The 25,622-nt window shown below is 41.1% G+C and overlaps 2 protein-coding genes across 2 annotated transcripts; one reads left to right on the top strand and one right to left on the bottom strand.

The window, feature by feature from the left end:
• The first annotated feature begins 1,723 nt into the window (after window positions 1-1,723).
• Window positions 1,724-2,787, top strand: APOA2 (apolipoprotein A2). Its single transcript, XM_069096549.1, has 3 exons — window positions 1,724-1,804; window positions 2,060-2,192; window positions 2,555-2,787. Exons 1-3 carry the CDS (start codon window positions 1,753-1,755, stop codon window positions 2,670-2,672), a joined length of 303 nt encoding a protein of 100 aa, XP_068952650.1. The 5' UTR covers window positions 1,724-1,752; the 3' UTR covers window positions 2,673-2,787.
• Window positions 2,788-4,839: 2,052 nt separating this feature from the next.
• Window positions 4,840-25,224, bottom strand: FCER1G (Fc epsilon receptor Ig). The gene is made up of 5 exons (XM_069096553.1): window positions 24,954-25,224; window positions 6,538-6,629; window positions 6,342-6,374; window positions 5,583-5,603; window positions 4,840-5,318 (listed from the first exon to the last, which is right to left on the bottom strand). Exons 1-5 carry the CDS (start codon window positions 25,000-25,002, stop codon window positions 5,256-5,258), a joined length of 258 nt encoding a protein of 85 aa, XP_068952654.1. The 5' UTR covers window positions 25,003-25,224; the 3' UTR covers window positions 4,840-5,255.
• Window positions 25,225-25,622: the final 398 nt, after the last annotated feature.

The raw sequence follows: 25,622 nt of genomic DNA, 5'->3' as shown, positions 1-25,622 counted from the left end.
GAATATAGGAGTGGTTAGAAAAATATGAGAACTTTCTTTGGAAAAATGCCATTCCATCTAGCAACTCAACCTTTCCTCCATAGAAGAACTCATAAGAAAAGCAGGGTAACAGAATCTAGGAGTCCTCGTTCCAATTCTCTTCTCTATTCTCCCACCCAGAAGCCTGTTAGGACCAATAAAGGTACCTTCCAGTCAACTTGTCAGAGATATCATGACAGTAGGGAGAGATTGCCAAGATCCTTAGTTGCTTTTCACGTTAAATGCCATATATCTGCAGGATTATGTGCTGGGGTCAGAACAAATGAACCCCTACCCCCCAAAAAACAAACACAATTCTGATCCCCAGTCAGCTACAAGACCCAGGCCCTAAGCACAACCTCTCATCCCATGGTCAGTTCTGTGAAACCTGCTGACCAGCTACAATCTGTAGCAGATTAGATAAAGTGACTGGAAGATCTTTAACCTTTATAGCACTCAGTAATCTTTCTCCCAGTCTCTCCCTTCAGAATCATTCACTTGGTGGGGGCGAATATGGCAACACTAATTATTTTGGTTGGGGGCTGTGCAAGTCACTGATTATCCAACCCCTAGAAGGACACACATTCTGGCCTCCCAAATTCCATTACATATTAACCTGGGGAAAAGACAAAAACAACACTCTCTACCCTCTGACCTCAAAGCTCAGATACCCCCATCCTCCAGTCCTCATTTATGTACCTCAATCTATAGATCTCCTCCTTAACCCCCACCCCACTGTCTTTAAGAATTTCCCCCAAATTACATTTTAGAGGAGAGGGAGAAAAGGTTCCCTGGACAAGAGATGACAAAACTGAGACCCAGAGACTTGTTGGAACATACAAAAGGCTTTCCAGAGGAGGATTCAGGAATTTGGGATCCTTCCTACCTTTCCAATCTTCTTATATTTTACTGTGCTCTAAATACTCTGTGATACCTTTGCGCTGACTGTTATTCCCTATGCCTGGAATTCTCTCCTTCCCAGCATCAGACTCTTAGAATCCCTGGCTTTTTATAAGACTCAGTTCATTTCCTCTATGAGGTCTTTCTTGTTCCTAGCATCTGCTAATGCCACACACAGACACACACACACATACACACAATCTCCTCCATTAGAATGTGAGTTCCTTGAGAACAGGGACTGTTTCTTTTTTTCTTTCCTTCCTTCTTCCTTCCCTTCTTTCTTTCCTCAGCCCTTAGCACAGTGCCCATGTAATATGGCTAATGTAAGTACTTAATAAATTGGTATTGATTGATTGGTTGATTTTGGTCCTCTGTGTCTCTTTGACAGGATCCCTAACTCCCTTGAGGATAGATCCAAATCAGTCTCTCTTTACCATCACTTTGAGCCCCTGTTTGTCCCTCCTCACCTCTCCTATTAGTGTGTTCTGTTTACCCTAACCATGATCCCTGACCTATTGGGTCTTGCCACAAACTTGGTCACCTGATGGGGGGAGGGAAATAGATAGATATATAACCCTTTATCTCCCTAGGCAGATTCACACAGCCAGCGAACTGACCTAGACAAGGTAGGGTGAAATCTGGAGGGTAGTGTCTGTGGGGGCATTTGGGCTATGATCCTGGGAAGGTAAGGGAATGAAATGGGCTGGAAGGCTGGAGAGAGTTTTGGAAAGAGACCCAAGAGGGGTGGCCCAGGGGCTATAGCTGCCTATTCCCATTCAATTTCCTTCCCAACCCTTTTATCCCTAGACAGTTCATCACTGACTTGCCATCACCATGAAGCTGCTCACTGTGACTATGCTGATCCTGACCATCTGCCAACTGGAAGGTATATGTTAGGGACAAAGGCAAAAGGGTTCCGAAGGGGCAGACCAGTGATCTGTTCTCCTGTACAGACTTAGTCAGTTAAAGGGTCCAAGGAGAAAGGTTCCCTGGATCCTTCCCTTATTCCTCCTAAACCAGAAATCTGGTTCTTTAAAGAAGCAAGGAACCAGATGCCTGGGTTTTGGCTAAATTTATGGGGAGGAAGACTTTGAGCCAGACACCTGGGTTGATACTGAGCTTGATATGTGTGTCTATCCAGGAGCCCTGGTTAGGAGAGAGGCAGAAGAGGCAGCAGCGGCAAGCCTATTCTCTCAGTACTTCCAGAGGCTGGATGATTTTAGGAAGGACCTAGTAGAGAAGGCTACAGTCCCAGAGGTGCAGTCCCAAGTCCAGTAAGCATGGGAAAGGGAAATGGGCATTGGGGAGCGGGTAGGGATGGAAGACCTGGGAGTGGGGATTGTGGGTCTGAGGTCGAGGGATCTGCAAACCTTGGGGGGGAGGGGCGGAGTATTAGTAAACTCCTATTGCCATCAGGTACCTTTTGGCCATAGGGAAAAGCAGTAGCAATAAGAACCCAAGACTTCTGAAAAGGTTCCCTCTGTCTCCTCTTCCCCTAGCCAAAGACAGACTAGAGTTTAGTGGTCTGGGTCAGTCTGCCCTGACACATTCATACATTCCTCCCTCACTGAACCTTTTCCCCCTAGCCAGTTCCTATCCCCCATCCATATTGACTTTTGTCTTCATCTCTTCTTAGGGCTTATTTTGAGAAGTCACAAGAGCAAGTGATCCCACTGGCCAAGAAGGCTTTCACAGACATGATGACCTTTTTCAGCTCTCTTGTGGAGTCGGGCAAGAAGGCTGCCAGCCAATAGGATTTTTCCTATCCCCAACTTGCCTTCGAACATACAGATTATATACCTTTAGCCCACCCTCTCCAAACCCCTTTCAGATCAGTCTTTAAACTGACCTTTCCTTCCCACTCCCTGAAAATCCCCTATTTTCTACAATAAATGCTGCATGAGCCATGCCGTGTGTCTGATGCATTTCTGAGATCTCAAATGGGAAGGGGGGTATGCAATGGGGGAGGAAAGAGGGTCAAAGGGACAAAGCACGTAGGAATACTTTCAAAGAGAAATGGAGAATTAGGGTTTGGTGTTTGGGGTAAAGGGTTGTTTTTTCCATTCAACTAATGATCTGAGTTGGGAGGATGTAGCAGGGTACCTAACCTAATGAGGTGTATTAAGGGATAAAAGAAAAAAATGGGAAGACAGAATTAAGGAGTCCAAACTCAAGAAATCCCTCATGGTGAGAGAAAGGAGCTCACTTGGGGGCCTAGGTAAGAGTATGTATTTGAGGAGCTCTCTAGAATTGGGGTAGGGGGAGACACACAAATTACCTCTGAATAAATGTCAAAGTAATGGTTCCCAAAGGTCCCAGAACTTACACAACCTCCAGAATCCCTCCCTACAAAAAAATACCCTGATATTTCCTCTTCATGCTTCCTCCCTACCCATTCATTCATCTTCACCCAATTCTTTAACCCCTCCATTCAGATTCACCACTGCCTACTAACCAGGCCCCTTTCCTAGGGAAGGTCAAATTCTACCCAATTACTATCCTAGGGCCATTGATGGAAGCTATCCTGGGGCTTAACACAGAGTTGATGAGATTTTAAATTCTGAGATGTGAGGCAGGAGAGAATGAGGCTTTTTTTTTCTAGAAACAACCCCAATTTACCTTTAAAACAAATATTTCTATTAGCCTCCATTTTTATCTAATAACCTTGCCTCCCCTGCTCAGAAATCTTACTATCTCCCAGATAATAAGACTCAACCTTCTCTATGTGGCTTTCATGACCCTTCACCAGATAAGTTCACTCTTTTGCCCATATCTTATCAGGAGAAGGGGAAGATAATGGAAAAAAAAATAGGAATCGGGGTGCCTGGGTTGGTGTCCTGTATTCTCGTTCTGAATCTATTAGAAACTGTGTGACTTTAGGGGAAATCACTTGACCTCTTTGTCAAGAAAAGTCGGTTGCTTCATACTTTGGGTTCCTTATTTACGAAATTAAGATACTTACCATAAATACCTCATGGTACAGAATGGGAGTTCATTGAAGGCCTAAGTAGGAGTGTGTATTTGACATACAGTATTGAGGCATGAAGGTCTCAAGGAGCTCAAGGTGGGACTGTGGTTAGAATACTGGGCCTGGAGTTCAGAAGAACTGAGTTCAAATCTAGCCTCAGATACCAGCTGTCTGACCCTGGGCAAGTTTTATATATCTATACATACATATATACATGTATGTATGGATAGATGATAGATAGTATTGTGTATGTATATATACATACACATACATACACATATAACATGTATTTTATATACATTATTTATATGACACCTACTATGTGCCAAGCACTATACAAATTGCTTTACAAATAATATCTCATTTGATCTTCACAACAACCTTAAGAGGCAGGTGCTATTATTATCCCCATTTTGTAGTTAAGGAAACTGAGGCAAACAAAAGTTAAGTGACTTGTACAAGGTTGCACAGCTAGTATCAGACTGAATTTGAACTCGTTTTCCTTGCAACAAACTGGTGAGATAGCAATGAATTTTTATACCCATTTTACAGAAGAGGAAACTGAGGTATGGAGATGTTAACCTACTTGTCCAGGGACACACAACCAGTTAGGGTCAGACAGGAACAGAACCCAGGTTTCCTGCCTCTAAGTCCTATACTCTCTTCACTACACCCTGCTTCCTCTAATAGATCCCTAAACACTGAATGTGGTTGCCAGGGGAAATAACCAAGGCTTTCCGAAACTCATTGCCCAGTCCACTGACAGAGACAGAATACTGTGGGTGACGTGTGGATCATGGGACTGACTCAGGATGGTATTTATGTCCCCTAAATAACCTAATATCATACTACCCAACTCCAAAATCTTACTCTCCAATCAGATTTATGGTTCGATGATAGACTCTGTAGATCCTGGTCAAGGTCAGTATTCAATGTCCGGCAGAACAGAAAACTCCAGCCAGTAGCAGCTTTATTGAGGGATGAGCCCCACCCTTCAAAACCCCACAATCAACAGGAGAAAGGTGGGGCAGGGATGGGGATGATGTAGGGCAAGGTGCAAGAGACCCTTTAATAACATGGGACGGTAAAGCGTCAGTATGTGAATAGTAATGTGGGTCAATAACATCTTTGCATATTAATGAAGGGCAGGGATAGTAAAATGGGCAGATGGGATTATTTGTTAATAAAGGGGCATAGCGAGCTGATTATCAGAGAAGGGAGGTTCCACCATATCAATGAGGACGATAGGGACACTTCATGTGTTGATTTTAATGCACAGAGGTTGGGGGCAAAGAAGGGCACTCAGGTGGTAGAGGGAACTAGGACTAAGAGACTGTTGTGACCATGGGGGGCACTCTCCTTAGTTCTTCTACTGTGGCTGTTTTTCATATTTCAGTGTCTCATAAGTCTCCTGGGTCCGGGTACTCAGTCCCTAGGACAGTGAGTTAGAGGTTCATTAGGGGACCAAGATCATCATTCCAACCCAAGGTGAACTTCCCATTGCCCAATCCCTCTGCCTCCATAATGACCATAGCCCTCCCAATGGCCCTCCAATCAGGCACCCTTAACCACGCCCTTTCCCAACTTTTACTCTTTTGTGATCATTTTCAAGATCCTCAATTTCTTAAAGGAGCTGAGCCCTTTAACCCATTCCTATGGTTAACAATAATGGCAAGGACCACTAAGTGTTACTTACTGTATAGACTTCCTCAGATTTCTGTGAAAAGAAAGGATATAGAGTATAAGGTATCCAGGATCCTAGGAATCTCCTCAGTACCCATCCCCATCCCTTTATGGCTCATGGGTAAATTTAAGATCTTGGTATGGAGGATTCTCCAGCTCACAGGGAGCTCCCAGTTCCTTTTACTAAGGTGATAACCAGGACAGGGGGCAGCTAGGTGGCACAGTAGATAAAGTGCTGGACCTGGAGCCAGGAAGACTCATCTGAAGAATGAGCTAGAGAAGGAAATGGCAAACCACTCTAGTATCCCACCAAGAAAACCCCAAGTGGAGTCATGAAGAGTCAGCCATAACTGAAAAAAATACTTAAGGCTTTAGCGTACACAACCTTACTTTGTGATTGGGAAGTGTTCAAAGATCAGAGCTTCAGCAAATCCACCCTTGGGTTGATGGGTGTGGGTTTGCTCAGCAAATGCTTAGTGCTTAAGTACACAAACCCATGCTCACTGAGACCCACAAGGACATCCTCAAACAAGTACAACCACTTCCACCTCATGCTCATTTACCACATCTGATCGCTGGTCTTGAGAATGTCAGGAGCTAGTGATATTTTGGTCCCAGTACTTATGGATACTTTTTTCTATCAGGATCTTAAGCATCCTCCCCTTGAGTCTTCAAACTCTGAGGCTTCCAGCTTCACTGGAGCTAAGAGTTAGCAAAGCCAATAACAGCTCCAGGGTACTGAGGGGTGGAGGATTATGGAGTTGGTCCATACCTCAAATCTAGCAGCTGCCTTTCGCACCTGGATCTGAGGGAAGGTGGGAAAAGAAAGTCATCAGTGTAGAAAAACAATGCCCTCCTCCACATAGCCACCTAACCCCTCATAGGCAAAACTGATTTCCCTTCCCCTTTTCCCATACAGGATCCCTCCATGTACCAGCACTCCTACACATTTCTGTGGCCCCCAGTACCTTGAGGCGGCAGTAGAGAAGAGTGAGGACGATGCCATAGGTGAACAGCACAGCATCCAGAATGTAACAGAGCTGGGGCTCAGACAGAGCCGCTGAAAAGGGAAAGTCCAAAAGTCAGCTTCAGGGGTCAGAGGGACGGTAGTGGGGGTCTTGAGGGGAGGAACAGAGGGAAGAGAAGAAAAGGGAGGTTTTCTCCTTCTCTAACTGCACATGCTTCACTATCAGTTTCTCCAAGTCTTCAAGATGGGTTGGGGAGTAGGGAAGAGAGTGAGTCTTCGACATGGCAGAGTACAGAGTCTTCTGCACTTCTTGGCTTTGTGAAAGACTGCTTCTTCGGTCTATTACTCCTTCTGTAATGCATCTTCCTCCTCGAATACCCAAGTGTGGATGTTTCCTCAGGCTCTGTTCTGGGCTATTTTATGCCTGATGCTTAATAGGTTATATAAATACTCATTAGTATTATCATTACTATTACCTTTTTGTTTCTCTTTTGGTGTTGTTTTTGTTCAGTTGCTTCTGATTCTTCCCAACATTGTGTGGACCATAGAACACCAATACTGTCCATGGGGTTTTCTTGGCAAAGATACTGTAGTGGTTTCCAATTTCCTTCTCCAGTTCATTTTACCAACCGAGGCAAACAGAGTTAAGTGACTTGACCAGCTGTATCTCAAAGAGATCATAAAAATGGGGAAAGAACCCACGTGTACAAAAAAATATTTACAGCATCTCTTTTTGACATGGCCAAGAACTAGAAATTGAGAGGATGCCCATCAATTGGGGAATGGCTGAACAAGTTGTGGTATATTAATATAATGGAATATTATTATGCTATAAGAAATGATGAGCAGGCAGACTTCAGAAAAACTTGGAAAGACTTATATGAACTGATGCTGAGCGAAGTGAGCAGAACCAGGAGAACATTGTACACAGTAACAGACATAGTCTTTGATGACTGATTTTGATAGACTTAGCCTTTCTCAGAAATGCAAGGGCCTAAAACAATTCCAAAGGATTCATGATGGAAAATGCCATCCACATCCAGAGGAAAAAATATGGAATCTGAATGCAGATCAAAGCATACTATTTGCTCTATTTTTTGTTTTGTTTTGTTTTCTTTCTCATAGTTCCTCTCATACATTCTAATTCTTCTATACAACATGACTAATGTGAAAATATGCTTAATAAGAATGAATATGTAGAGCCCATATTGGATTGCACACTGTCTTGGGGAGGGAGGACGGAGGGAAGCAAAGAAAATTTAAAACTTATGGAAGTGAATGTTGAAAACCAAAAACAAATACCTTCATTTATTTTTTATTAAGTAACTTTACCTAGGATCACACACTTACTGAGTATCTGAGGCTAGATTCAAACTCAAGTCTCCCTGACTTCAGACCCAGTACTTTATGTGCCACCTAGTTGCCCTTCTCCTTTGGTACTCTCATTCATTCCCATGAGTTTATTGTATAAACATTTTCTTGAAGATATTTATGTCTTTTCTACAATTATTTCCTGATATAATGATCACCCCATTGAGCCTTCCCTTGTAACAACAGCAACAAAAGAAATTAAGCAAGACCAATCAAACAGAAAGAGTGATAACTTTGGACCTAAATTCAAATACTAGCTCTGACATTTAAAACTTCTGTGATCTTTGGCAAATTAACCACTCTGGGTTTCAGTTTCCTCCTCTGCAAAATAAGGAGGTCTACTAGATGATTTCTGGGGCATCTTCCAGGTCTAAATACGTGATTTAGTTTAACAGACAGGATGTGCAATATCCTATACCCTCAGAGGAGAGAGGTCTTCCCTCTGCTCTCCATCTCGAGATTAGTGAACTCTAATTAAAAAATTAGAGTTCAATATCTTTGTCATTGTGTATATTGTTCTTTTGGTTTTCTTACTTCACTCTGCATCAGTTCATACTTGTCTTCCCATATTTCTCTGAATTCCTTATATTTATGTCTTCCATTATATTCATGGACTACCCTTTGTTTAACTGTCCCCAGTTGATGTGATGGGCACCCCCTTTTGTTTCTAGTTGGATTTATATTTTTGTTACCACAAAAAATGGCAGCTAAAAATGTGTGTGTGTATGTCTTTTCTTTCTGACTGAACTCTTTAGGGTATGAGCCTTGACTTCTTTTTTTTTTTTTGCTTTTTTTTTTTGGAGGGCAATTGGGGTTTAGTGATTTTGGTATGTTTTTTTTTTGTTGTTGTGGGGGGGGGGGGGGGGGGGGGGGGGGTGTTAAGTGCTGAGGCTGGAACCGAACTTGGGTCCTCCTGATTCCAGGGCCAGCGCTTTACTCACTGTGCCACCTAGCTGCCCCAAAAGCCCTGACTTCTTTTATACCTGCTATGTAGATGACTCCCATATCTAAATGTACATACATCTGATTAAAACAATTTTCTAGTTATTATAATAAATATTTGTTGTATTGTTCTATGGCAGAACTCTTTTGATTTTAAAACATTAAATGCTCAACCTTTTTTATTCTCAATGACTTTTAACAACAAGCCATGTATGTTGGTATGTGTACACTTGTTTGCAATGTGTAAAATTTAAGTGTGAAGACTATCTTCTGTATAACTCTGAGTTATGTTTTGAAAGTAATTGTGTATCTTTAAAGCCACTTGAGTGTTGTAAGGAAGCCAGTATGTGAAGAGGTTGAAAAGACAGAATTTGAATTGGTTCTTCATTTTGAGAACACCTGCTTAAGTTGCTGCTTTCAAACTACATATCTATCCCCAGTTTCTCTCTTGAATTCTAATTTTACTTTTTTATTAAATTATTTATTTTTAGTTTTCAACATTCATTTCCATAAGTTTTAAAGTTTCTCCCCCTCCCTCCCCTTTCCTCCCCCAAATGGCTTGCAATCTGACATGGGCTCTACATATACATTCCTATAAAACACATTTTCACATTAGTTATGTTGCATAGAAGAATTATAATGAAGGGGGGAAACCATGAGAAAGAAAAAAAAATAAAACAAAACAAAAAAATAGTCTGCTTCATTCTACATTCTGACTCAATGGTTCTTTCTCTGGATGTGGCTGTAATTTTACTTTTCTAAGATAATGCTGGACATCTCTATATGAATGTTCTTCTAGCACTTCAAACTCAATGTGTCCAAAACTGAACTCATTGCCTTCTTCCCCCAAATTTGCCCTTCCTTCCTACTTCCCTATTTCTGTTAATGACATCGTTTTTCCTTCCAGTCAATCTGACACAAAACTTGAGTCATCCTTAACTCTTTTTTCTCCCTTCTAGGTGTACTCTAAGGTTTTTCCATCTCTAAATCTATGGACATCATCTCTCATATATGATCAATTATCAAATGTTATTGACTCTGTTTCCCTAATATTTCTTCTATAAGAGTAGGGTCACAATGATGCCAACCCACTGAGACCTGGTACATTTCTTGGGTCAAAACACATTCAATTAGGTGTGTCAAGTAAGTTGTTCCATTGGGTCCATTTAAAGCCATTTAGCTGGTGGAAAATGAAGATTTAGGTGAGAATCTAGAGAGGAGAGAGTATTTCTGACAAATCCCTGAGAAGGAAGAGGAAGGTCTCTACAAATGGGAAGGGCTCAATGTTTATCCCATTGTAGTATATTCTACCTGTAGCATATGAGCATATGTTCTGGGGCTTGCATCCCAAACTTCCATTCACACTGAAAGGCTGGGTTCCCCTCAGTAAGGCTTGTCCCATACTTGTTTCCTCAGGGCCCCACAACAAGGGTAGCCTTATGGGATGGGGGGTGTCTTTCTATTGCCCTCATCAATGTGCCTCCTCTTACGATTGTCAGTTGATATCAGTCAGATAGACTCAATTAGCTTTTAGAAATATGCATTCATGTAGAGCGAAGCAAACTATTTTCTTTTTTTGTTTTGTTTTTTTCTATCTCACGGTTCCTCCCACTGGTTCTAATTCTTCTATACAACATAACTAATCTGAAAATAAGTTTAATAGGAAAGTATATGTAGAGTCTATATCAGATTGTATCCTATCTTGGGCGTGGGAGAAGGGAGGAGGAAGGAGAGGGAGGGGGAGAAAATTTAACACTTATGGAAGTGAATGTTAAAAAATAAATTAACTTAAAAAAATTATTTCTGTAAAAAAAAATATGCATTTGTCACTGGACGAAAGCTGGTACAAAACACTCTCCCCCAAAATCTGTGACACACCCTCCCACCAGTACATGCAAAGTTCAAGAGAAAGTGGGCTCAAGCTAGAGAGCAAGATGTAGCAAGGTAATGATGTAGGTCCCAGAAGTCCTTTTGATGGAGTAATCAAGACATTCCTTTTAGGTGTGGCATAAATTTTTTGCTGGACTCTTTGTAGAGCCTTGAATCTGCTTTCATCAGCTCTTCCAGCATGCCCCTATTTCCTGAAGTAAACACCGCCATCAGCTATTTGAAGGACATTCCTAGGATGCCAATGAAAAAGTTCAAATCCTTCAGTCCTCCAAGTTCCCAAAGTCTTCCTCCAACCAAGGAGTTGGGAGTTGAGGGGAGGAGGCTGAGGCCAAGATGCTCTCCTGCCCCCAAATGATTCTTTCCCACAGGTTTGGCTAAAACATCTTCTCCTTGCTAGTGGCTCACCCAAATACCTTGAATTCTGAAGTAGCTCCTGGTTTTGTATCTCTGCCCGCACTCCAGAACATAACCAAGCCCATGAACCAATTTGAACGCTTCCTATCATATCTAGGGATGTGTCTAGACCTTGTTCATACCTCAACAATCAAGATGTGCTCTGACCTGCTTAGATCATGAGCTTCTTGAGGGCAGGAACTGTCTTTTGACTCTTTTTTGGCATCCCCAGTACTTAGCACAGTGCCTGGCATGTAGTAGGCCCTTAATAAATGTTTACTGACTGACTGAAATATAACAGAGCTAAGTGGGCTGAGGAGATTTTGACTCCAGTCTTATACTTGTATCTGTAAGGTATTTCCCCTTTCATATGTGGACATTTTGGTTGCTGAAAGGAACAGATAACATTTGTGCAGGAAATCAGTTTGAGATGAAAGTGATTTTGAAATTTTTTTCTAAACAGAAATCTATTTTCATTCCCTCCTACCTCCCTCCTTCCCAGTGAGAAAAAAAGAAAAATAAAATCCTTGTAAAAAATATGCAGAGTCAAACAAAGCAAATTTGTACATTGGCCATGGCCCCCAGATATGTGTCTGTACCCCTCTTCAATAAAAATGTACTGAAAGGACCTGTTTGAAGAGGACTGACTGAGGAAACAATGGCCACTGGGCACTGTGGTCCATCAGCTAACTAGCGCATTTGTTTTCAGAGTCTTGACTAATGTAGCTGATAAAATATAAATCAAATAACTGTTTGTGGATTCCAAGAAGAGTATATATGGATGGCTGACGGAAAGATTGGATGTTTTGAGATTCATGCTGTAACTTAGAAACAGTCTCTGCTTCCGAGGAGACGTTTATTTGGGGCATTAGGAGACAAGAAGAGAAGAAGATCAAAAGCAGTAGGATATGACTGGTTAAAGAAAGACGAAAGGAAAGAGCTTAACTCTAAGAAGACTCTGGGATGGATGGCATAGGTGGCAATGAGAGGAGCTGCTTGCAGAAGACAGAATGTAGGAACCAAGCAAAGCTGACAGGATCCAGAAGCCATGCTAATCAGAAAAGTAGAGTTATTTGCTTTACTGGGAGCTATTTGATTGGAGGAAGGCAAAATTGTCCACTAGCATCATTTACAACCCAACAGAGTAGAAATCTCTCAAGGGTTTGCATGTGTTGTCCTTTACTGCTCTTTCTCTCTTGAGCAGGAAAAACAGAGGGGGAAAAACAGGCTTTGCATCTGCATTGTTATGAGAAGAGGCATGATTTTAATGAGGTCTAATTGCATAAAACATGATACCATGCTATTTGAAGAGCTGGCTAGGGGGGAGGGGCTGCATGTGTTTATCATTATCTATAGTTTGAGAATAAGAAACTCCACAGAACTCCAAATCTAAGAGATGTGTGGCAATTCTCTATTGTTACTGGAAGAGCTTAATGCTTTCTTTGCACCCTGCCAAGGATGGCTGTTTGCTAAAAGTGCTTTTTGCTGCTTCAGCAACTTGAGTGTAGAAAAGAAATAGCTTTGGTCAAGAAGTGACTCATGGTGACCCTCGACATTAAATCCCAGTGTCCAGAATTACAGGTTGCCCTTGGGCACATGGACTTTCCTACTCATGTAATTAAGTTTTTTAGGTAGATGCCCATTTCCCCCATATATGGACACACCTCCATGTGTGGGACCCAGATTCCTGAACTATCATATTTTGATAACTTCTGCTCTAATCCCTGTCATTAGAATGAGGTTTTCTCCTTACTGGCAGAGATGGAAGCACTTCCCTATAAGAGGGACAGGGCAGAGCTGTCTACAGGCAAAACTTCAGTTCTCAGGAAGAGCCCCTTTCAAACTCTCCAAGCAAGAGTCCTCACTGAGGCCACTGTCAGCACTTTTCAAGGGAGATATTCCCTTCTTGGGACCCACCAAGGGACTCGTCAGGCTTAAGTCATCTTTCTAGTATTGAGTCATTTCAGGTGCTCCTGGCTTCCAGTTTAGAGAGAGAAGGTAGAAGAAGCCAACTCCACTTTAGATTGCTGAAGGAAAAGACTGTGGAAAGACATGAGAAGAGTCGAAAGTTCTCATCGTTCCCTCTTTCCTATCTGCTATTCCAGAGACTTTGGGGAGATTTTCCTTAAGCAAGACCTAGGACCCTCTTTTTTTGTTGAGCTGAGTAGGTCCCAATGGGAAAGCTTTCCCACTTTGTGTTGTCTGGTATGTATTTTCCTATGTATACCTTCCCTTATTTCTATTCTGCTAAGATTTGGGTAAATGGGTTTGTCATTTGTTCATTGTTTATTGTGGAACTGGTATTGGATAAGGAAGAAGTCAAGCCTTGAATACAGAGCTTGGGCTCTCTCCTTTCCCACAAAATGAAAAAGCGATCCAAAGTTAGCTTAAACTTGATCGCATCCATAGACAAATAATACTTAAGGGAGCAGACAGATATACTTCTAGTCTGGTACCCCCTTTCTCTGAAAAGAGCAGAGTGCTAGCCTCTGGCCCTAACTTCCTGCTTTTCCTCCTGACAGAAATGGAAGTCTCCCTTGGAGAAGGGTGGGAGGAAAAGAGGCTAGAGATGTCTCTTCTGCCTTCCTTTGAGCCACACATGACAGTTTCCTCCCCTCTTCATTCTGCTACACTGCTTTTGCTTTCTATTGAGTATATGTTATCATTATCCTTTTACCATCTATTGTGTAGATATTATGACTTTTCCTATTCTTGCTTTTTCCTACTTCTGTCTTTATCAGGTCATCTGCTCCTTCAATATTCTGCTCTTCTTGTCTTCTCATTCCTCGAATCAGGCCTCCTCATGAGCTATGACTTTCTCTAACTTACAATATGAAACTCAAAAAGTCCACCTTTCTGTCAGGCATGAGCTCAACAATAATTTTCCCATAGTCCTCAAATAGCTATTTGATTTATTTATCAGCTATAGCCTTTGAGATTCAGAAAACAATTATATGCAAAGAAGTTGATGGAGTACAATGGCCCGAAGTCATCATTTCCTCAGTCTAGGCTCTGTCTTCAAACAGATCCTCTCAGTGTATTATCTGAAGGGGAGTTCTTTCTCAGGTCTTCTCTTTAGAATAGTCTGAGGCAAGCCAAGACTGCAGGTTAGGTTAGCTAACTCTTCCAACATTTCCCCTCCCCAAGCGACTTTAAAATAACACCTCAAGTAAAATTTTGGAATGGCACAGCCAACAAAAGGTGGAGATGAGAGATTTTTCTGGCCTAAGAAAACTGAAGATTTTGGCAGGAGAAGTCTGTGACACTGGGATGGAGGCCTGTCTAGAACCCACACAAGTGGCGATGATGGTAATGGCAGCAGCAGCTTCAGCAGAACTCAGCTCAGATGGTAAGGGGTTTGGAAAACTGGTCAGAAAGAGATTACAGGAGCCCTTTGCTGGTGCTGCCTGGCAACACTACTGTTTATGCACAGTCCTAAGCTGCAATTTCCAAGGCAGAGAGCAGTGCTTAGGGTTGGTCAAGAAGGAGCAGGGGCCCTCACAGTTCCAAAGCAAAGAGGAAGACTAAAACTTGTGGTTGCTGAGGATAAGGAGCAGTGACCACACCTCTCCCATGATCACTCCACTTTGGGAGCACCCGACAACTTCCAAACCCCCAGTACTAGCTCTGAAAACAGCAGCACAAAAAAGCCTGAAGCTTGACACAGCACCTCCCCAGCCCCTGGTGAACAGAGCCCATGCTTAATTCGAAGTCAAGAAACAGCCTGAAAAAAAACGAGCAAGCAATAACAACAACACAAAGATTTGACTATCAAAAACTATATGATTGCAGGTAAGACCAAGACATAAACTCAAAGGAATAAAATACAAAAACAGCTATTAAAAAAAAAAACAAGCCTTGTGGCAGGTGAAAGGTGACATAATTGAGAAAACAAAGGTTTGATCTTCTGAGTATATCAATTTGTTAAGCAATACAGGCCAACTGCCTAACAAAACTGGACCAGACCTGAAACACAGTACAGAGGAAGACAGATTTCTGTAAGTTAAACAAAAAAATTAATCAAATAAGGTCAATTAATTAAAAGGAGGGTGCATTAGATAATTGATTTCTAATTGGATGAAAGATTAGGGACTTTCCAAGTTGGGAGGGGGAGAACAAAGAGGTGTAATTCCTTGAATTAAGGGGGGGAAAAGTGTCTATAAACAAAAAAACATAGAAATAATAACTGATCAGTTGCTTGAGATGTATAATTGTGAGAAAACACCTTGAGTCAATCTTTGGATTTGACCAGACTTCTGGTCCGAATAACCTAGGTCTTTAGTGAAGAGTCTCTAAACAGCAGGTAGAGATAGTCGGGTTTCCCAGTAACACAGGGGAAGGGTTCAAACAATGCAATAAGGTTTTCTCTCAATTCCCACAATTGAATAAAATTTCTCACAAATTTAGGCTAGACCCATAAAGAACAGAAAGGGAATTGAGCTAGTTCCAGAATTGTCATAAGATGGAGTCAGTGTGGTTTACTTAATTCTCACAATTAACTACCTAATCCTCTCAATTCCCTCAATTTTAGCTTACCCAGCAGAGAAATGAGAGGGGAAGGGGATAAGAAAAAGGAGGGGGACAATAAAAGGGAGGACAGATTAAGGGAGAAAGTGGTTAGAAGGAAAATTGACTTTTGAGGTGAGACAGGATAAAAAGAGAGAAAGAGGAAGAAGAAAATAGGTTGGAGGGAAAATACACAGAAATCACAACTGTGAATGTGAATGGGATAAACTCACCCATAAAATGGAAGCAGTTAACAAAATGAATTAGAAACCAGAATTCAACAATATGTTGGTTAGAAGAAACACACATGAAACAGAAAGACACCACAGAGTTAAAGTAAAGGTCTGGAACAGAAACTAATATGCCTCAGACAAAGCAAAAGCAAAAGTGGGCCTAATTAAAAGAGATAATCAGGAAAATCACACTCTGCTAAATAATTCCATTGACAATGAATATAAAAACATTTTTAAAGGAAGTTTCTTTGATAAAGGCCTAGTTTCTCAAATATACACTGGACATAGAACTGAGCTAAATTTCCAAAATTAAGAGTCATTCCTCAATTGATAAATGATCAAGGCATATAAGGACATTTCTCAAAAGGAGAAATCAATGCTATCTATAGCTTTGACAAATGCTGGAGGGGAGGAGGGAAAAATAGGTCCACTAATACACTGTTGGTGGAGTAGCGAACTGGTCTAACCATTCTGGAGAATAATTTGGAACTAGGCCCAAAGGGCTATCAACTATGTATACCCTTTGATCCAATACTACTACTACTACTAAGTCTGTATTCCAAAAAGATCAAAGGAAAAGGACCCATACATACAAAAAATATTTATAGCAGCTCTTTTTGTGGTGGCAAAGAATTGGAAAATGAGGGGATGCTCATCAGTAAAGGAATGGCTGAACAAATTGTAGTCTATGATTGTGATGGAGTACTATTGTCCCATAAGAAATGGGGGGGGGGGGGGGGGGGAAGGGGTAGTTTCAGAAATACATAGCAAGACTTATATGAACTGATGTAAACTGAAGTGAGAAGAACCAGGAGGTCACTGTGTACATTAATAGCAATGTAATGATGATCAAATGTAAAAGTTTAGGTTACTCTGATGAATGCAATGATGCCAGACAATTTCAAAAGACTCATGGTTTAAAAAAAAATGCTACCTACCTCCAGAGAGAGAACTGATGAAGTTTGAGTGCAAATTGAAGTATAATTTTCTCTTGTTTTAAAAAAAACATAGCTACTATGGAAATATGTTTTGCATAATTTCACCTGTATAATTGATATGAGATTGCTTGCCTTCTCAGTTGGTGGGAGGGAAAAAATTTGGAACTGAAAATTTTATAAGAACATTAAAAATAAATCTATAATACACATATATATTAAAAATACTATTGTTCATGTGAAAAACATGTCTCAGCCTGCATCTTGAGTCTGTTGTGTCTGTCAGGAAGTGGGTAACATATTTCCTCAAGGGTCAGTCAATGAATAAACATTTATTAAGTGCCTACTATGTGCTATTCACTGTGATAAGTACTGAGTATACAAAAAGGCAAAAGACAGTCCTTATCCTAAAAGAGTTTACACTCTAATGGTGGAAACAAGCAAACAAATATATACAGAGTGAGCTATATGTAGGATAAATAGGAAATAATTAGAAGAGGTAAGGCACTGGAATTAAGAGGGGTTAGGTGAGGCTTAATACAGAAAGTGAGATTTTAGTTAGGACTTAAAGGAAGCCATTAAGGTTGTCAGAGTTAAGTCAGAGTTGAGGAAAATGATCTTTTTTTTTTTTTGGAGGGCAATTGGGGTTAAGTGACTTGCCCAAAGTTACATGGCTAGTAATTGTGTCAAGTGTCTGAGGCTGGATTTGAACTCAGGTCCTCCTGACTCCAGGTCCAGTGCTCTATTCACTGCGCCACCTAGCCACCCCTGGAAAATGATCTTTCCAGGCATTTGGGCCACCCAAAGCATATGTCTCTGAGTTGAGAGATAGAGTGTCTTGTTATTGGGACAGCCAAGAGATCAATGTCAAAGAGTATGAGTTGGGGAGTAAGGTGTAAAAAGACTGGAAAGACAGGTTGTGAAGGGCTTTGAATGCCAAACAGAGCATTTTATATTTACTCCTAGAGGCAAGAGGAAGACACTGGAATTTATTGAGGCAGGTGAGATGATCAGACCTGTATTTTAGGAAAAATCACTGTAGTGGCTGAATGGAAGATGGATTGCAGTGGGGAAACACCTAAAGCAGGCTGATCCACAGTAGGCTATTGTAATAATCAAGACGTGAGGTGATAAGAGCCTCTAGAACTGTGTCCCCCACCCAAGTTCTTTCATCAGAATTTTATCTGAGGCCATCTTTCTTCTCAAGCTGATTTGATCAATGTTCCTCACACAACTGTTCTTTAAATGACTCTTTCAACACTAAAACATAAAGAAGGGAGATTACCTTCCATAATCATTTCCTCCATCTCAATTATACCATTTATTAAGCTCATTCAAGCCAAGCTCTTATTGCCTCTCCCCTTTGCTATTTTAGTAACTTCATAAGTGGTCTCCCTTTCTCTAGGCTTTCCCCTTCCCAGTCCATCTTTCATAAATGTGCCAAAATCATCTTTGAAATATTTTAAGTCAAACATATTATTTTTCTGTTTCAAAAGCTCCAGTAGCCCTTTTAGCTCATCCAGTGAAATATAAGCCTGGCATCTGAGGACCTCCATAACCTGGCTCCAACCTGCCTTTCTAGCCTCATTTCAAATGCTTCCCTTACTCTGATATTGCACCCTTCTCCTGTGTATTTCATTCTGGTCCTGATGCCAGTGTACTCCCTTCTCATCTTTGACCATTACTAGTAGCTATTTATGCAGCACTTTAAAAGTTCACAAAGCACTGTACAGACATTATCTCATTTGCTCCTTACATTGATCTTTATGAAGTAGAAGCTACAGTTATCTCCATTTTACAGATGAAGAGACTGAAATGTAAAAGATTAAGTGACTTACCCCTAGTCATATAGCAAATAGATGTCAGAGACAGGTTTCACACATAATTTTAAGCTTCTCCTGACTTTAAAAATTATATGCTATACCTCTCTGCCTTCCTGTCAGAATCTCCATGGTCCAATCTAGATGTTACCTTTCATAGGAAGCCTTTCTTAATCTTCCCTGATGACAGTGATCTCTAACCCTCCTCAAATTCACTTATAACTCTTTCTGGACCTTTCCTTTGAGCATGTAGTGATCTATCTTTTCTAACCCCTGCTTTGAAAGCTCCCCCTCTAGAGCTTGTGGAGATTGTTTTCTCTTTGAGAATGTAGAAGCAAATGTAATGTCAAGAAAAAACAGACAGATAAGAAGGTGGAAGTGATAGCCGAGAAGTAGTTGAATGTGAAGTCTGTCTCCATATGGAATCAGAGAGGTATGTTTGTTTACCTGTGATCCCTGAGGATCTTTGCAGTATTTCTTTTGTGGGTGATTTTCCCTGTAGAGTCAGGAAGATAGCGTGTGTGGTTTTGTTTTTAACTTTTTATCTAGAAGGATTTCCTAGATAATCTGTGGAGAGAACATGAAGACAGCAGCTGGAGAGACGTTTCTTGTCATTGCTGGAGTGAAGTTGAAGAAGATACAACCAGGAAGAAAGCTATAAAGAGATTCCTTATGAAGAAGCTCTTTAAAACTTTATCTTACAAAGAGGATTTAAAAGAAAATACTTAAAACATATCTTGAGAAACCCTGAGTAAAGCAGTTTCCAGAAAAAGGAGTCACTTTGACATTTTGAGTTTGAAGTGACTCTCTGGAGTGTGTAGATATTAACATAATATATGAGGGGCAGCTAGGTGTCACAGTGAATAGAGCACTGGCCCTGGAGTCAGGAGGACCTGAGTTCAAATCTGACCTCAAGACACTTAACATAAAAACTAGCTGTGTGATCTTGGGCAAGTGACTTAACCTCAATTGCCCTCTAAAAAAGGCAAAAAAAACCCCAACATAATATATATATAATTCATTATGTAATTATGATAGTAAATAGAATGGATTATATGTGTTAATAAAACACATTACATATTATTAGTATAATATATGGCATATATTATATGCTGTACATAATTAAATATTAAAATATATTATGTAATACATATAGTATATTGTTATATTATTAATAGAAATATTATTTCAATTACAGGATTTATTACTTAAGTATATTATATAGTCTATACATGTGTTAGAACATGTAGGTAACATGTCGACATGGTCACATGTGGTCATGTTACTGTATGTGGTATACATGTGTATATGCATGCCCATATGTGTAGTTGTGTACAGTTATGTGTCTTTATGCTTATTATCAATTCCATTCCTCAATAAATTATATATTTAGCTATTTTCATATATTTAAATATATGAATGAATAAGCATAATTATTCAGGGAAAGGGGGTTTCTCTAGTTCACTGAATAATATTTAATGAATTGGAGTGAGGGGCTCAAACTAATTAACTAAGTAGTGAGATATTTCAAATGTAATAAAGGGAAGTAAATTAGTCAACAAATCTAATGATCATTAGATTTCTGTAGAGTTCAGGATTAATAAATTAAATATATAGCAATGTGTCAAACTACAGGATGGGGTTGGAAGGCCCCTGTAGGTGTGAGTGTGGTCAGATACCAGCCATATATAGCCTATTAACATTAGTCATCATCATCAGCTATTATCAACATAATCTCAATCCTATAATAGATGTGTACACCTTAAAGAAATAGATTATGGGGGCAGGGGAGGAAAGATGTAAAATTGTAATGTTAATTACATATACTCATGAGGAAATTCAAGAACCAGATAGGAAACGTGACTCAGAATATTTGGGTAAAGGTCAAGGGACAGAGAAATAGAAATGATGTCACTAAAGTATACCACCAATCCCTTAGAAAGAGGAAATAGAGTTGGGAAAAACCAATCACAAGCATGGTTGAGAGGCATGAGATAGTGGAGATAGGGTACTTCAATTTTCCAGATAGGTAGATGAGGGAATGCTGTTCCCCTAGATTTTAGCAAAGTTTTTGATAAGGTATCTCATACTACCCTTCTGAAGATGAGAGATATGGATTAGGTGATACTATGATCAGTTGGAGTCACACCTGGTTGGGTAGCAGAACTAAAAATGGGGTTATTAATTATTCCATATCCACATTACAGGAGGTATTCAGTGGTGCTCCCCAGGGATTCGTGCTTGGTCCAGTGCTGCTTAAAATGTTTACCAATGATGTGGATAAACAGCATAGATGGTTCCATCAAATCTGCAGGTCACTTAAAACCTGGCCCACCCAGAGTTGGTTTCCAAAAATGATTTTGATAGGCTCAAGCATTGGGCTGGATTTTACAAGATGAAATTCAATAGGGATAAATATAAAGTCTTGCAATTTGGGTACAAAAAAATCAACTTCATGAGTATAAGATAGGGGGAGACCTGAGATCTTGGGATTTCAACGGAATGCAACTTAATGTTAATCAGTAGTGGGATGGAGAAGATAAAAAAAAGTCAATGTGATATTGTGCTGCATTGAGGAACTTCCAGAAAAAGGACTGTGATAGTTTTCACTGTGCTCTGCCTTCATATGGAGTACTGTGTTCAGTTATGAGCACCGGAGAGGGTTCAGAAGGGAATCACAAAGAGCCTGGAGTATGACATCTGGTGAAGGAACTGGGCATGTTAACCTTGAGAGAAGACTCGAGAGAACATGACAGCTGTCTGCAAGAATTTGAAGAGCTACCCTGTAGGCTGTATTAGGGAAGACACAGGTAGGAACAATGTATCTAACTCACAAAGGCTCATTTAGACTCAATGTGAAGAAATACTTAACAATCAGAGTTGTGCAAAACTGGAATGATCTTTCTCAAAAGGTGACTGATGCCCCCTCCTTGACAGTCTTCCAGCAGAGGCTTGGGGGAGGGGGGTATTTCATAACTGGGGTTTTTGGGGGGTGAGGTGGACCAGATGGACCACTAAGATCCCTCCCAACTCTCAAATTCTGTGATTCTATCAATGTACACATTAAAATTCTGTGTATACTACATTATGTCCTATTACTTATCATTAACTGTTAACCTACTTTGCTTTCACATATTTACATAGTGCTTAGAATTACATTTCAAGGCACTTTTACATATGTCATCTAAGGTAGGTACAGCAGGGATTTTATTTTATTTTTGCTCAGACCTGTGACTTTATAAATGTGGGAAACTTTTCCCACCAATATAAGTCAGTAATTCCTCTGTAACATATGGTCTTAAGGGAGTTTCCTGGATCACTGAGAAGTTAACTTGTCTGTGGTCACAATGCTAGGATATGCCAAAGGCTGGGCTCTAACCCACTGACACAAGCTGCTTCTTAATCATTCCCATAAAAAAAAAAACCCAAACTGTCTGTTATTCTGAACTTAAACTCCAAATAAAAAAAGCATTTCCATTTATCCAGTTCTGGTCTCTTTCCTGAGTTTCAGGAATTCCACATCGCTAACCGCTTATGAAACATTTGAAACTGGATGTCCTGTAGACATCTCAACCTTAACCTATCTGCAGCTGAACTTACCTTTTCCCACCAACTACCCCTTTTTTCTCCTTTTTTCTATTTCTGTTCAGGGCACGACTGACTAACCTTCCAGGCCCCTACGTGCACATCCTTAGGTATCATCTTTGACTCTTCACGCTCTCACTCCAAATACTCAGGGCAGTGCCAATCTTCTGTTTACCACCATATTTCGCATCCCCTTCTATTAACACAACTTCGGCTCTTACCACCTCACCTGTTATAATGGCTTCCTAATCGTGTTCCCTATTTCAGTTCTCCCCACTCCAATCTATCCACACAGCTGCTAAACAGACTTTTCTAAAGCATGGACTGACCATGTCACTTCCCATCTCAGTCCATCCCAGAGGCTCCTAATTATATTCAGGATCAAATCTGAACTCCTGTTTGCCATTTAAAGCCTTTCATAATCTGCCTCCAGCCTGTTTCTAGCCTTCTTACACATTATTCCCCTTCACATACTCTTTGTTCCAGCCAAATTGGGTTTTTAATTCTTCCTCATGCACGACTAGTCCATGTTCCACCTCCATACCCTGGCACTGGGCTGTCCCCATTACCAAGAATGCACTCATCACTTCCACTTCTTGGAATCTCTGGTTTTCCTTCAAGATTCATCTTAAACAAGGCCACCTACATGAAGCTTTTCCCAATTCCCATCCCTCCCTTACTCCCACAGATACTAGGGCCGTCCCCTCAAAACCTGCCTGGTAAATCTTGCAAATTCCTGTGTCCTCTGATAAAAGGTAGCTACTGAGAACAGAGACTGTTTCACTTTATGTATGGTACTTAGCACATACAGGTCTTTAATAAATGCCTGTTGATTGATTACCAGGTTGGGTAGTCTAGGAACCTCAGTCATGGCTTTGAAATACATACTCTCTCTGCCTCCTGCTTGTGGGCTGTTATCAGTATTTTATAGCCCTTTTACTTCCTAAATTTATTTTCTCTTTACCCACTGGGGGAAAAAATAAGCCTAAAACCGTTTCTGTCAAATTTGATAACATAAATAATTTATAGAGGGAGAACTAAAAAGTTCCATCCTGAATACCCAGGCTTTCCCCTGGATCTTTTCCTTCTTACAAATGGTAAAATTCTAAGGCATCACTGAGCATAATTCTCCCCAAGGGATTCATCAGTGTTCACTGGGCTGAAACCCAAAACCTCAGCTCAGAAGGGTAGGGCAAGAGAGAGGCAGCAACAACTTCAGCTTAGAAACCACAGGAGAGTTTCTTACTAAGTCCTATGACCTGTGGCTGATGTGGCCGGACAGGAAGGATATGTATATTGGGGCTAGGGAGGGTGCAATTGGTCTATTATTGTTCATCTCCTAGCCTTGGCCCCATCACTTCCCTCTAAATAGGGATCATAACTGGGAACAAAAAACAATTTCCCGATTTTCTAATCCCTGGGGCTCCCCAAATCTCTCAATATTAGAATGGATGGAACATGGGGCGAGGACCCAGAGAATTGTGTAATTGTAATAACAATAAGTGGCATTTCATAGTGTCTTAAAAGTTTTCAAAATACATACACTATTTAGTTTGAACCTCAAAACCAGCCTGTGAGGTAAATACTATGGTTCTCAAGTTATATCCACTTTACAGATGAGGAAGCAGTTTGAGAATATGTGACTTGTCCAAGTTCACAAATCCTCAGGATTTTAACCCATCTTCCTGACTTCTAGTGAAATACTCTATCCTCTATGTTGTAATGTCCTCAGCAGCTCAGTTACACATGTTAGTTTACAAAGCAATGGAAGGTAGCATAGCTAAAGTTTCCATTTCACCAGCTGCTCTAGCCTCCACTGACCCTCAGAAAGTTAGGCCAGATATCTGGACAACTACCTGTGGACACAAACCAGACTAAAGTAATGGTCTGAGCTTCTTCCATGCTGCTCCCATCATTCTCAACTCTCCTCAGGGTTAAAAAAAAAAAAGTCATTATCCAGGTATCCACCTAGGCTTTCTGGTTTCCTCACCAAAGCTGAGGCTGGTGGGTCACTTGCCTATAATTCCCTGCCCACAACTATTACCCCAACATTTCCCAGCATAGACATTTCAATGATAGTTAAGACATTACAAAGGCCCTTCAAGGTTCCTGAGCTGGGAAAGTCGCAAGTCTCAGAGATCTTGCTAAACATTATTTCCCACATATGCTGAAGAACCTTCAACAAGAGGGAATGGGCCCTTGACTCTGTCTCCCAGCCTTACCCTATGGTTATCTCCATGCTGAAATGTGAACCAGTAGCTACAGGAGATAAGAATCACTTTTTACTGTTAATTCCTTGTCTCAATGCCAAGTATAAGGCCATGGGCCTCCCTAACTACACCAGTAATTCTCCAGCACAGATACCAGTGGCTAGTCACCTCCTATTAGATCATAAGAGAGAAGCAAAGAAGGCAGGGCAGCACAGAGGGGCACAATTACTGTTGGTTCCTTTTAAGTTTCATGAAACCCAGGAGGAGGGAAGAATAGGAGTGAAAAAGGAAGGGAGAGGAAGAACACACTGATTGGGCTGTCTGTCTCAGAAACCACAGATAAGGATTTGAGATGGAACAGAAGACTAGAGCAAGGTAGAACCAAAACACCAGCATCAGGTATTCCTCCGTGAAGCTCATGTCCATTAGTTAGTCTTATGTCAATGCCCCCTCTGTGAATCAAACCATTTTCTGTGGGCTACAAAGGCCCATGCCCTTTCCCCTCACCATTCCCCACGAGCCTTCAACTCACCCACTTCTTGAATCAGAAGCACCAACAGCAAGACCACCACCGGGATCATCTCAGGCAGGGGCTCGGGGACCAGAGGCTGAGATCTGGACGCTCTGTTGGTTAGCTGACTCCTCAAGTTGTGCTCAACGACTCCCTGACCACAGTTTCCCCCCTTCCTGCCCCGCCCCCCCCACCAGCTTTGGCCCCTTCCCCTTCCTGCAGCATAGGCTGGGCAACTCCCGGAAGGGCCAAATCAGAGAGAAAGGACGCCTGAGTATGGTCCATTTGTAGACCTAAGATCTAAAAACTAAGAACCTAAACTCTATAATATCAAGAGAGTGAGCCCCCTCAACGACTGAGAAAAGGTTGAAGCCAGCTTCCACTGTCCACTCCAGTACAGCATCAGAGGAATTCTTTACTAGACAGAACAGGGACAGCCCGTGGATTGGAGGTGATCCCCAAGTGTCTACTACATTCCTTTTCCCTGCAGTTTCCTGCCTCTACCCAAGGTTTAGAATATGGGGGTTATAAGAATGGGAATTAACAGCACGAAGCCAAAGCAGCTCTGCAAGGACAGGAGAAACAGGGGAGAAAAGGGGAAGAACAAAGGAAACAGGGAAAGGAGAAGTAGAAAGAACATGTGGGAGTGGCAAGGGGAGCAAGAGCTGCAGAAATCTGAGTCTGGTGATG

This window comes from Petaurus breviceps, unplaced genomic scaffold (genome assembly GCF_028583685.1).
Source record: "Petaurus breviceps papuanus isolate PSGF00001 unplaced genomic scaffold, PetGlider_PUasm1.0 235342, whole genome shotgun sequence".
Classification (NCBI taxonomy): domain Eukaryota; kingdom Metazoa; phylum Chordata; class Mammalia; order Diprotodontia; family Petauridae; genus Petaurus; species Petaurus breviceps.
This window is presented reverse-complemented; position numbering and strand designations above follow the sequence as displayed.

What these genes read in the sequence shown, in the direction of transcription:
- APOA2 (XM_069096549.1), top strand. Translation starts at nt 1,753, where the DNA reads ATGAAGCTGCTCACTGTGACTATGCTGATCCTGACCATCTGCCAACTG. An exon ending in GACCATCTGCCAACTGGAAG is followed by an intron (nt 1,805 to 2,059) that starts GTATATGTTAGG and finishes GTGTCTATCCAG; the next exon opens with GAGCCCTGGTTAGGAGAGAG. An exon ending in GAGGTGCAGTCCCAAGTCCA is followed by an intron (nt 2,193 to 2,554) that starts GTAAGCATGGGA and finishes ATCTCTTCTTAG; the next exon opens with GGCTTATTTTGAGAAGTCAC.
- FCER1G (XM_069096553.1), bottom strand. Translation starts at nt 25,002, where the DNA reads ATGATCCCGGTGGTGGTCTTGCTGTTGGTGCTTCTGATTCAAGAAGTG. An exon ending in GCTTCTGATTCAAGAAGTGG is followed by an intron (nt 6,630 to 24,953) that starts GTGAGTTGAAGG and finishes TTCCCTTTTCAG; the next exon opens with CGGCTCTGTCTGAGCCCCAG. An exon ending in AATCTGAGGAAGTCTATACA is followed by an intron (nt 5,319 to 5,582) that starts GTAAGTAACACT and finishes TCACTGTCCTAG; the next exon opens with GGACTGAGTACCCGGACCCA.